The sequence below is a fragment of the Sabethes cyaneus genome, chromosome 1, assembly GCF_943734655.1.
Source record: "Sabethes cyaneus chromosome 1, idSabCyanKW18_F2, whole genome shotgun sequence".
In the NCBI taxonomy this organism is placed as follows: Eukaryota; Metazoa; Arthropoda; class Insecta; order Diptera; family Culicidae; genus Sabethes; species Sabethes cyaneus.
The window spans coordinates 162,887,500-162,900,751 of NC_071353.1; the positions used below are offsets into that span (position 1 = coordinate 162,887,500).

General features: G+C 40.2%; 1 protein-coding gene across 1 annotated transcript; it reads right to left on the reverse strand.

Annotated features, from left to right (window-relative positions):
• Positions 1–216: 216 nt before the first annotated feature.
• Positions 217–10,765, reverse strand: LOC128745149 (nuclear transcription factor Y subunit gamma). Its single transcript, XM_053842150.1, has 3 exons — positions 10,479–10,765; positions 618–1,433; positions 217–558 (listed from the first exon to the last, which is right to left on the reverse strand). The coding sequence occupies exons 2-3, from the start codon at positions 1,431–1,433 to the stop codon at positions 250–252; spliced, it is 1,125 nt and encodes a 374-aa protein (XP_053698125.1). The 5' UTR covers positions 10,479–10,765; the 3' UTR covers positions 217–249.
• Positions 10,766–13,252: the final 2,487 nt, after the last annotated feature.

The following is a 13,252-nucleotide window of genomic DNA, read 5'->3' on the forward strand; positions in this document are numbered from 1 at the left end:
AGGAAAAGAAATCCGTCCGTCCGTTCCGGACACTGACTAGTTCGGTTGTGAAAAATCGAAATTGAATCAACAAACCGGGTTGGCATGGAAGTTCCACGGAAGCTGCGCAGTGAGGTTGGTCTTTCAACAGGTAAAGGACAAGTTTTGTTTGTTTTCTTCAAACGGTTACGTTTATTGCTTAACATAGAAGTTTTACCAACTAGATAGACGGTGCTATTTACACAAAATTAGAACAAAAAATAAAAGCTTCTACTCGTACTGTTGGTGTTGCTGTTGCTGCTGTTGGTGTTGCTGTTGTTGTGGCTGCTGTTGGATGATGTGGTGTTGCTGTTGCTGCTGCTGCTGCTGCTGCAGCTGTTGAAGCTGTGCCGCATTTAGGAACACCCCGGCCGGTGCCGTTTGGATGATGGTCGGGGCGGCTTGCAGCTGTGGTGCTTGGATGATAATCGGCTGACCGGCGGTGGACGTCGCCGTCGGAACGGCAGTGGCGGTGCCAGCGGGACCGGTCAACTGGATCTGCGATCGAATGAAGTTCAGCTGGTTTGGCGTCAGGGGGATCTGCGGTAAGTTCATAATAAGTTATATTATATGGGTGGGTGTTTGGAAAAAATACTTACGGGGATGTGAGTGATTTCTCCGGATGGTGTCAGCACTTGCTGCACCAGTTGAAGGGGTTGGCCTTGAGCGAGTTGAGCGGGATTGATGGTCGCTGTTGGGGCAGCTGCGTGTAGCGTTGCCTGACCCGTCGCCGGGTTCGTCAGAATTATGTTCGGACTAGGAGCTGTGATGGTTGCGATCTGAGGGGTGGCTTGCATCGTCTGGATCTGTGGTTGTTGAATTTTAACCTGCGCCACAGTAGGCGCAGCCTGCACTTGAATAATATTTGCGCTGGAAGCGCTTGTACTTCCGGCAGCAGCGCTGCCGCTGCTGCTACCACCACTACTGCCCTGCAAAGCTTGCTGATGCTGCTGCGCCAGCTGCAGATAGTACTGCACTTCATCCGTCGAAACTACCTGCCTGGTTTCACCACCGATATCCCGCCGAGCGGGTTTAATTTCCTCCCTCGGCACGATGTCGATCAGAAAATCGAACTGATCGTACTTGGCAATGGCCATCGCGATGTCGCTTCGCTGCAGCGTACGGCGTTTGTTGTCCTCCGTATGTAGCCAGGCTCGCAGAGTTAGCTCCTGGATGAACATCTCCGCCGCTTTGGCGAACAGAAGTGGTGCTTCGGCGGAAATCATTTTTACGTCCTCGTCTAGTTTCATAATTTTCTTGATTCGTGCCAGTGGCAACACTTGGTTGCCCGGTTCGACGTGCTTAACGCGTTGCATTTCCTGCATTTGCTCTGGCCAAAATTCGTCGATACTGCGCTGGGCGTCGCTCGATTTGGCCCCGAGCGAGCCTTGTCCGGCGGCGGAGCCGTCTGCCATCTGGAATTTAGATAAGAAAATCCATAACTTTTGAGATTGTCAAATTTTACTATTTTAGAGAGACATCAGATCTCAAATTTTCTCTGAAATATTGAAATAATTTATTGAATTTTGCAATAATTTATTGGTTTGAAACATGTAGATAAAAAATGAGTTGCAGTCTATTTGCGTTTGAGCGAAGGATTATTTTGAATTTTAATCAAAGAATATGCTTCAAGACAAAGTGCGTCGCAGCAACCTGAGGTAAAGCATGTCAACTGACAGTTTGAAAATTATTGCATTGAGCACGGTTCAAATTTGCACCGTGTCTGTTGTTGATTTCAATTAATTCTTCAAAATGGTGAGAACTTTCGCATCAAAAACCAATTTCGGCTGCCGGAATACTTCGGCGATGGGACAGAGGCCATGCCGGAAGTCCTTAAAGAAAGCACTTGCGATCCGGCGTAAAGCGTAAAGAAAGCGGATTGTGAAGAAGTAAAGAGGAATGCAGTAATCGCAAAGCCAAAATTGGGCCGATTCACAGCACTAATACCGCCGGATATAGAAAAAATCGTGTCTGGCCCTATTGTGTAAATATAGGATTGCTTATTTGATTTAAACATAGTAGATTTAAGAAGAATAGCATTTTTGTTAGCGGAAAGAAATGGCTTCTGAAGCAACTTTAAAAAGGAGCACAACAGTTGACTGGAGAGAATTGGCTCTTTGGATTCCGCTAGTGGCATCCAGGTATCTCGTTAAAAACACCTGAAAATGTCTCAATATGTCTCCTTTTAACCGGACAAGTTTTTCAACATGCTGAATAGTCTGTGGAGGAGGGAAATTAATGCCTAATCGGATCTATAATACAATGTAGATGCAACCCCTATAACTCAAGTCGCTTTTTACGCGAAGGATACGTCTCGCGTAAATCAAAACCACGTAAATTCCGAAAATCGCGTAAAAAAAACCACGTAAATTCCGAAATTCAGAAAAAGTAAAATATTCAGATTCAATTCTACATTGAATGCAATGGTGGCTTTGAAAATACATGGACGGGGGTTCATAAGTACAACGCCTGCAACCATTGAGATATAGAAATTTCTTTTAAAAATCACTTGTGTGCATCATTAAGGTTGAAATAGTAATGAACGACCAGTCCACAAATTATTGTATTAAATATGATTATGCGTAGCTTGACATGTTCCTATAATCTTACTTTAACTCCCTTGTGATCGTTAAAAGGGCCAAGTAACATTAAAGCCAAAGCACGTTCATCGTAAATATGACGTGCCATTCGAATGTCCTTCTCTTTTGACATGAATGGCAACAGGCACGTAAGTTAGCGGCGTCGATTCACTATCTTTTGCTTCGAGAAGGTTTACTAGTTTACTTTCACACCTTACCGCTTGTTACATAGCAGAAAATATGGCACATACGCAAAAATTCCTGTTTTATTTGTATGAAAGTCCTTATCGCACAGGGGTGAGGGGTCTCAAACCATCATAAAATAAATTCATGCCTCCAAAAACCCCCACATGCCAGATTTGGTTCCATTTGCTTGATTAGTTCTAGAGTTTTGAGGAAATTTGTGTTTCATTTGTATAAGAGCCCCCCCTCTTGCGCCCTCCTTAAAATTGCTCTCTCACCCCCACGAGATAAAGCCGCGCGGTCCTCAACATAATTGGCCGCCTATCTATCGCACAGCACCCAAATGCCGTAGAAAAAATCAGTTCATTTCTAACCGCGACATCACATTTATTCGACTGTGCCTGAAACGGGTGAAGTTGTCGCATTGCGGAAAAAAGATGCAGATGAAAAATTACTGAGCTTCATTTTCTTCAAATGAAAAATGGAATTGATCGGAAGCTTAAAACTGCCGCACCAAGTACTTGGCCGGCCGGAATGTTCTTTAGAGAATTCGTGAATTATGGAACCAAAACAGCCGTGAAGCGAATGCAGTAACACCTATGGCAATTACACCGATTGTTCCCTAGCAGAAGTTTCTCTAGCGCCGGAGGGATCGGGTGGTCAGGCCTTTAGTTAAGTTTACTTTACTTACTAAAGTGGCTTGCCATCCTAAGGCAAAGGCTCTTGAACAGATTCTTCATTTTACTCGGTTGTAGGTTGCCGCGTACTCTCCGCCAGATCTCGCTCCACCTGGTCTAAACGTCCTGCTCACTGTGCCCCTGGTCGTTTTGTTCCTACCAGATTTGAAGCGAACACCATCTTTGCAAGGTAGTTGTTCGGCATTCTTGCAACATGCCTTGTCCACCGTATCCGTCTAGTTTTAGCCATCTTTTGGACACTGGGTTCGCCACAGAGCTGTGCGAGTTCATGCTTCATTTGCTGGAGATCGTACCCCGCGTGTCGATATCCGCTCGGTCCATAACACCTTGTGGCGTTATTTTAAACAGCAGACATCACTAGGGGCGTCTCACTAGATTTATATTAAATATATTCACTGCAAATGCTGCAATCACTGCAAATATCGTCATTAAAAAATTTTTGCAGCAAAAAAATCTCGCTTGCATTTTTGCAATGAATGCAAATGATGTAAATAACTAATGCAAAACTGTGAAGTGAGACACCCCTTGTGACATCCTTGACGAAGCCCTCTGTGTGATTCGAATGAACTCGAGAATTCACCCGAGATCCGAACACAGCACTGTACCATTCATCGTAGATTTAATCAGTTTGATGACATTTCTCATCCGCGATATTTCAATGGTCTTTTCGGTCGATGGTATCATATGCGGCTTTGGCAAATGGTTCGCGGGAACTGCTCCAGTTTGAATATTTGATTCGTTGTTGACCGTTCTTCAACAAAGTCCGCCTGGATAAGATCCCTCAAATCTGTTCGCAATTGGTGATAATCGGCGGAAAATGATTTGGGACAGGGGACAGCATTTTGTAGGCGGCATTGAGATCGGTGATCGCTCGATAGTTCTCACAGTCCTACTTGTTGTTCTTTTTCTAGATCGACCAGATAACCCCATCTTGGGTTGGAACTTAGGTAGTTGTTCTGTCTCCCAAATCCTAGCAATTAACCGGTGTAGGCAAGTGGCCAGTTTTTTTTGTGACCAGCTGATTCTAACAACACCAATTCTGAGAAAAGTTTCACTGGACTGGAGTGGATTTTCTTCCTTACATTCTTCAAATGATTTCTCGGGTAATTTTTGAAATAGACCTAAGTGACAATGAGAGATTCTCTTCGCGTCTCCTGTCTTCCGCCATTCACGGCTACATAAATGCATAGAAAAGGAAATTTTCAAAACATTTAGCTAACTAGTGACTCCGGCAATCGTTTTATGCAAAGTGGATGTGCATACGGATCGCCGTAAAAAGCGAAAGAGAGGAGACGCAAAGAGAATCTCTCATTGTCACTTAGGTCTACTTGAAAAATTACGTACGTTCGTACGCTGTACGAAAGGGTGACGTTAGGACTATATCAGATCATTAGATCAAAGACTAATAATGTAAACTGCATTTCTGGTATATGTATGTTTATAAGAATCTGTGAGTGCCGTTGTTTAAGTGAATGTTTAAAAGAGAAGAGCGAGATATTCAGATTCAATTCTTCATTGAGTGCAATGGTGGCTTTGCAAATATAGATTATTATTGACCAAACTCGTGACTTTAGTCATGACCTTGAAATGTGATCAGGCATATAAATTTTTTTTTTTTTTTTTTTTGAAGCAATGATTCTACAATTGATGAAGGGACGGTAAGGGAAAGTAATGAAGGATTTTTTCCGGGAATGAAGGGGAAGGGTGGAAAGGAAGGGGGGTAATTGGTAGCTATGCTTAACAAGTTGTCGTTGTGACTCCTATCTTTTGTTCAATGCTGGAAGGTGCATGGGTCGACATGTTTCAATAATCTTACTTTAACTCGCTTGTGGCCTTCAAAATAAAAACAGCCAAAGCACGTACATCGCAAATATGACGTGCCATTCGAATGACCTTCTCTTTTGACATGAATGGCAACAGGCACGTAAGTTAGCGGCGTCGATTCACTGTCTCTTGCTCCGAGTAGGTTTTACTAGTTTACTTTCACAGCTTACCGCTTGTTACATAGCAGGAAATATGGCACATACGTAAAAATATCTGTTTTATTATGAGAGTCCTTATCCTCCTACCACAGGGGTGAGAGTCTCAAACCATCATAAAATAAATGCATGCCTCCAAAACCCCTTCATGCTAAATATGTTTCCATTTAATATTTTTTTTTGAAACGATGATTCTACAATTGATGAAGGGACGGTAAGGGAAAGTAATGAAGAAGGATTTTTTTTCGGGAATGAAGGGGAAGGGTGGAAAGCAAGGGGGGGGGGGGGGGTAATAGGTAGCTATGCTTAACAAGTTGTCGTTGTGACTCCTATCTTTTGTCCAATGCTGGAAGGTGCATGGGTCGAACCAAGCTGTAATCAGAGATTATAACCGGATGTTTCCATTTGCCTGATTTGTTCTAGAGTAATGAGGAAATTTGTGTTTCATTTGTATGGGAGCCCCCCCTCTTAACCCTTTATAAGGCCGTGGCAACTACGCGTGGAATTAACACAAACTTCAGCGAAACATAATGTTAACATTCGGTAGAACCCATTTATATTCTTTTTGTTGAGAAAATTGCTGGAAAACTTGACAAAATTGGTGGCAATATGTTTGCCGCAGCCCGTTAAGCCCAAAAAACATGTTCTCGAATATTGGTTCTAAGTTTTTAGATAAATCGGCATAATCTGTTACAACACGCCGTAAACTGAATATTACCGTCCAAAAAATTTCCAATTTAATGGTTTTTCTACGAATTTAAACCAAATTTACTGTTGACACTCAAAAACCAAGATTTGTTTTCATAAAATTGGTTCGTAAATTACCATTTTTGCAAATTCAGCTGTTTAATAACATTGAGAATGTTGCCAAAGGCTATCCGAACATACTGAGTACATAATATGCTAAAACGATATTGTTAGAAAAGCAAAAACAATATTTTTCGTTGCTGGCAATATAGTTGCCACTGCCTTATAAAGGGTTAAAGAGGGGAGGGGTCTCAATTCGCCATAGAAAATATTCTTGTCTTCTGAAACCCCTGCATGCCAAATTTGGTTCCATTTGTTTGATTAGTTCTCGAGTTTTGAGGAAATTTGTGTTTCATTTGTTCAGGAGCCCTCCTCTTGCGCTTAAGCCCCAAACACAATGCATACGGATTTCACTACGTTGCGGCAAATTGACAGTTTTTCCATGGGGTTTCTGTCAAATTTCCGCAACGTAGTAAAATCCGTATGCATTGTGTCTGGGCCTTTACTCTTAAGGCTTCGCGCACAAATTACGTAACATATAGAGGGGAGGTGGGGAGGTCAAGCTTGCGTTACTTTTTGAGATGAGTTTGAGTTGTCTTGAGAAGAGTTACGTAGCGACTTGATCAAATTGAAAAAATACGGAATTATTTTTTGTTAAATAAATCTGAGTAGCTGAAGATCATTTGGCCCAACATGCAACATGGGGTGATAGCTAATTGGTGTTTCAACTGTGAAACTTTATGATTTTAGCCTCGATTCTACTTGATCAAATACATTCTGATCAAAACTCCTATTCTGAACTCAGACCTGGTTGCGTTAAATCATACAGTTTGATCAGAATTCAGAAATGACATTCTGCTCAGACTGGTTTTGATTGGAATGTAGAATCGATGTGTTACTTGGGTTTGCAAAAATTAAAAAAATTAAATGGATTGAGTGATTTTTATTCAAAGATAGGGGGGGGGGGGAGTTTAGTGAAAGTTACGTAATTGAAAGGGGGGCTGTACCAACCGTTACTTATTGTTACATGGGGGAGGGAGGGGGTCAAAAAACTATAATTTTTGCGTTACGTAATTAGTGTACCACGCCTAAATTGCTGGTCATTTTATCTATCCAACGACACGTAAATTGTTCAGTTTCGTTCAGTAGTTTGGTAGTTATTACCATTTGAAATCTTTCATTCAAACGTTACACTTCTATTTTCGTTTTCACAAAGTGTGCTACACAGGCTCATTATATTAAACAAAGACGTAGTCCTACATCAAAAATATCACGCGAAAGAGGATGTGTTCTTTTAGCCGGACCTGGTCTTAGCCCATTATGCGAAGAAATCATTGGACACGTTAGACCGGCTAAAGATTGTTGTATCGAATAACGTTTCTCAGCTGCGAAGCTGCTTCCAGCCAAGATAGCGCAAAGCATATTGCACAAACTATATGTTGGACTTGGGCGTGAACTTAAAACTTAGGTTTGTGCTTGGGCTAGGGCTCTAGAGCTTAGAATTGGAATGCAACTTGAACATGGATTTTTGTTCTGGACTAAGACATGATGTCGATTACCTGGAAAATCAGGGAAAACCTGGAATTGTCAGAAAAAATCAGAGGGGTTGTGTACAAGACACGACCGCATATATAGGTGACGCAGGACTACGTAAGTCTCTTTGTAGTGATAGTGGCATGTATCCATGCTTGTAATCATTTGGTTCTTCATGTATACATGCTATACGCAACATATATACATGCTACATGCGTTGTATGTAATATTTATCAAAGTAGTAACATTGCACACGTTCAATCCTCAGAAGATTTCAGAGTTATTCCTATGTGCATATGAAAACAACAAAATCAAGAACACAAACTATTACTTTCCTGCTACCTTACTAAATTAAAGATTGTTTTTATTATCCATGGTTTCCTACGTTGAAAGGATTTTACCAATTCAATCCTATTTTATCAACAGCACATCTTTTCACTACACCTCTAATGAAACGGCAAGCATGCGTGTTCATACAGAGTCGTATTATAACCGAACACTACAGCTGTAGCACATTTTTCCAACACAGATATCAAATTCGCCGAGGTTTAATCGTCACGCAGTAAAAAATTTGCGATCTGTTGTGACAACGAACTTGTGTCATTTTTTCTGGCACACTTCCCTAACACAGACAACAGATTGGACTAGGTTTAATCGCGTTCGTAAGAAATCTGTTGGCACGAGGGGGCTTTGTTACTCTCTCTGGCGTACTTCTCAAGCAAGGACATCAAAATGGTCTAGGTTGAACCGCGGTGTTAAGAAATCTTGTTGAAATGAGGAAACTTTGTCACTTGTTTTGGCTTACTTCCCAAGCACAGATATCAAATTGGCATAGGTTTAGATCATCGTAAAGAATCTTCCAACCAATCACGAAGCGAGAATTCTGGTAAAACATAGGTTCATTATTTTCAATTTTTCAATAGTTCAACATCAAGAATCGATACTTTTCTTCATTTATGTCAATTCTTAGAAGATTTTCCGATCGATTGGTGTAAGAATATTGAAAATCGATCGGAAAACCGCTGAGCTATTAGCGCTCAAAACCTTTCATTTTTCGTGACGCTCGCATTTTTTGATTTTTTGGAATGACACCCTATCTCAAAACTCAAAACTTGCCGTAAGACGTAGTCCTACGTCAAAGATTTCTCTGAGGCTCTAGATTTCTCCGGGCGAAAGGTATGAATTTACGAGGCTTGAGTCACCGGAAGAGCCGGAAACGACTGTCGCTGGCGGAGCAAGACTTACTATACTCGGCCTTTGCCTTTTGTCCTGGCCCAACTAAATGAAACTGAGTGAAAAAATGAAAAATGAAATTTGGTTGAAGGCCTGGTTCACAGCCTTTTCAGTTAAAGTTAGAGTTTGATTACGGTGGCGACTTTTAATTTAAAGGAATGTTGTCGGACTTATACTTCTTACTGAAAGTGCCACTGATTGAATAGAAATCTTGAAAAAAATGTAAGTAATGGACATGGATAGTGAGGATCAAGAATGATGCAAATGAGGGACAAATTATATCTTAAAAAGAGGATTATGCGAAGTGGACACTCGTTAAATCTTATTTAAAAATAACTTTTTAGAGAGCGAGGGGCAAAAACGATCATGGAAACCACCTAAGAAAAATAGTTCAGGATAATAATTTAAATGTTTCCGGTCTTCCAAAGTTAAAAGATCGTGGATTTAAAAATAATAAATCTGAAACACACTGGAAATCAGGGAATTTAACCTTTGCATGATTTTTTAGAATCGATATAAACGAAATCGCAGTGCAGTTGCGCGTTCTACCGGTCCCCTGGAAAGCAAAAGCGTGATTACATGTGCCTGATTTTTATGATTATTTCAATAATGACTTGATAATTTTAATTATATTCTCTATATCAATCAATGCATAAAAATTTCTTGTCGATTGATGCAAATATCTTTGTAAAATTAAATAAAAAATATCTGAGTTAAAAGGTTCCAAAACGTAACCACTTTTCGTTACATGTTCATTTTTCGTACTTCTAAAGTGCACACCATAGTAGTAAACATAAACGTAGTTCTACGTTAATTTTTTTGCCTAAGTCGAAATTTTAAAAAATAAGGTTGTTTAATATCATTTTCTATTTCAATACGCGGCGAGTATATTTTCTAAACTATTCCGCTTACGTCACTTCATATAATTTACATTCCCTTTTCCACGGCACACGACAGAACAAAACAACGCGAAAACTGACCGACCGAACGGGGAGTTCCCCGCTCACTTCACCATCACCCGCACCCGCACACAATAACCGCTGGTGCTAGTAACAAATTCGCCACACCAATCGTGAATAGTAGTCAGCCTGCAGCTTCGCTATTGGCCGCCTTGCTTGGGCGATCCAACCAAATCGAAGCAGTCCGGTGTCTCTCGCTCGACAAATGAAAATCGTGCGAAGATTGGTTGACTGGCACTGGCAGAGACGCGCACAGCGAGCAAGCAGCAGCAGCAGAGGAAACGGGGGTAGGCGAGTTACACAGGTCGGCAAGCGATGCCAGAGCCCGCAACAGGGTGCGGTGATGGATTTTGTTCGTCACTCACTTACCCCTGGCGGCGGCTCTGCCCGCACAGTCACCAATGGGTGATGAATAATTTTCGAAAAAAAAGCATCCAATCCCCCTGCATTGGCACCTGCGATTGGCCAATCGGATAGCCACCCGCAGCCTATAGGCTGTTCTGTTGGTCACGTGGCGATAGGCTAATAAATGGTAAACATTACACTCACTTTTTCCTGTAAGAGTAATTTGGTGTTATCCTCTTGCACGGTCCTGTTACTGTCGACGGAAATGAAACTTATTCACAATCACACACAGCTGAATGAAATCGGACTCTTTCTTCTGCTCTGTCGCTGCAAAGCGACGCGTACACACACTTTTTCGAATATTCACTAATTTGCACAGTTTGCTTCGATTCGCAAAAAAACAAAACGCGTCACACACTGAATATTATCGCACAGTGACGGGCACGGCGGGTTGCTCCAAATCATCGGCGGCTGGCGGACGTTTCGATGCGCTCTGTCTTCTGATTGACCAGAAATTTTTACCAATCGAAGCAGCGGGGGCCATTTGATTGGCTCAAGCCTAGCGTTTGACAGCCGACCAGTGGCGTGTTGACACTCACACATAAGGCAACAGGGCCTTCTTCGACTTCGACGGGGCGAACGAACGGGAGCATGGTTGTTGCGATGAGTGACCGTGTTGGCTTGAGTTGGCAACACCGAACGAATGAAACCATCAGGAAAGTGAGAACGACGAACGCTTTGGTTTGTCGGTTGATGGTTTTTCTTCAATGACAGTTGGAAAGCAATCAGGTAATTTATAGTTGTAGAGACAACATAGAAAGCTACATAAAATGAAATATGTTGTTAGTTGTATTTGTTAGTTTTTTGCTTGTTAATAAAGTAATAAATAGTTGTCAGGAGGTTATCACTGCGAGCCTTCTGAGATAGGGGAGAGTGGCAGTGAAGGGCGAAACAACAACAAAAAAAAATACAAATTAGAAATATCATTTTTATTTTTATCTTGGTCAGTTTTGTTTATAACATTAATTTTAAAAAGCGATATGAATTTGCAACTACTTTTTCATTTTCAATTTTGGGAACTACGGAAAGTGAGAATTTTAATATCGTCTCACACTGAAGAGCTTCGCAGTAGCTTTGAAAGCTTTTCACCAGAGGGTGTTGCGTAATTGTGCTTTGAAGTGTGCTTCTTGTTGGATAAAAGTTTCCGAAAGCAAAGCCTCTTTTTATTACTGAACCGCGCATGCTTAGCTGAGAAACAAATCATTGAATGCAAAGTGAAAAACCCAGCTTCTGGCTCCCCCTATCAATGAGAAATGCTAGTGTATGCGGTCAAATGTAGAGGGACATACATGCTAAAGTGATTTGAACAAGAAAGGAAAATGTTTTGAAAATAAAAAACAAAAATGAGAAATGGAAAAAGAAAAATGACAAAAAAAGGCAAAATGAAAAATGGGAAAACGAAAAACGAAAAAAAGTTTTTATATATAAGATTGAAAATGGAAATGTGAAATAAAAACTTTCAATAAAGACAGAACAAAACAACAAGCAAGTATAAAAAGGTAATTTATGGTGAAAAGCGGTTATAAACCACTTATTAGAAGATAAAAGAACAGAAAATAAAAAGAGTGAAACAAGCATACGGTGGAAACTAAAAAAACGAAACGATGCGAAAGAAGCCAAAAGAAAATGAGAAAATCGGTTTTTTTTTCTACACAAAGTACACAAAAAGAAGCGGAATCTAAGAGAAGCTAACACGGAAGTATGAAAAAAGTGGTTCAGAATAGTAAAAGGTCATCAAAAAGATGAAAACGAGAAGACATAAGAAATCTATCGGAGAGAAAGTGAAAACAGTGGCTACAAACTGGCAGAGGACGAGCAAAACAATGGGAGGAAAAGGGAGAGGGGGACAGAAAACAAGGAAAAAAAAGAAAAAGTTAAGAAGAAAGGAATAAAAAAGAAGTAGAGTTATAAGAAAACGCACGCAATGTAAAAATAAAAATTAAAAATACATTAGAAAATGAGACAATGAGTCACCAAGAGAAAAAAAGAGGTTCCAAAAAATATAGGAAAACTTGGAACCAACAGGTGAATAAAGGACAAGAAATAAAAGACGAGAAACAGGAGTGAAATAAAGGAAAACAAATAAAAAGAAAGAAGAAAATGAAAGTGGAGAGTTAATTAAACGGGCGAAAATCGTGAGAAAAGTGATCAAAAGGGAGAAGAAATAAAAATGAAAAGTGCAAATTGAAAAATAAATAAAACAAATGAAATATTCAGGTAAAGACAGAACAACAAGCAAGCGTAAATGGAAATTTATGGTCAAAAAGCGGTTATAATAAGTGAAAAGAAGACAAAAAAGAAACAAAATAAAAAGAGAAAAACATATGGACGAAAAAGGAAAAAACTGAAGAATGATGTGATAAAAGTCGAAAGAACAAGTGGATATACCGAAAGAAAAAGTACCTAGAAAGTAGCGGAAATTTAAGCGAAGTGAACATGGAAGTAAGAAAACAAATGGCGCAAAATAAGAAATGTAGAAAAGAGAAAGTGAAACCAGTGCATACAAAATGACAGAGAAAGACGAATACAGAGCAGTAAAAGGAGACACTGAGAGATGAGAAATAAAAAAAAAGAATGGAAGAAAAAAGTAGTAGAGAATAAGAGGGAAAAATAATAAAAATGAAGCAAAGGAGAAATACGACGAAGAGAAACGTAGGAAGGAAAAAGCACACAATGTAAATATTATGTGTCACCGAGAGGAAAATAAGCCACAAAGAAAATACAAGGAAAACATAAAACCGACATGTGAATACAAGGACAAGAAATCAAAATCAAAAGAAGAAATGGGAGGGGAATAAAGGGAATTAAATAAAAAGAAACAGAAAGTGGAGAGTAGATAAAAGGAACGAAAAATCGAGAAGAAAATATTAAAAGGGAGAGAAAATGTAAACACATAAAAATAAAAAAGGGAACCAACA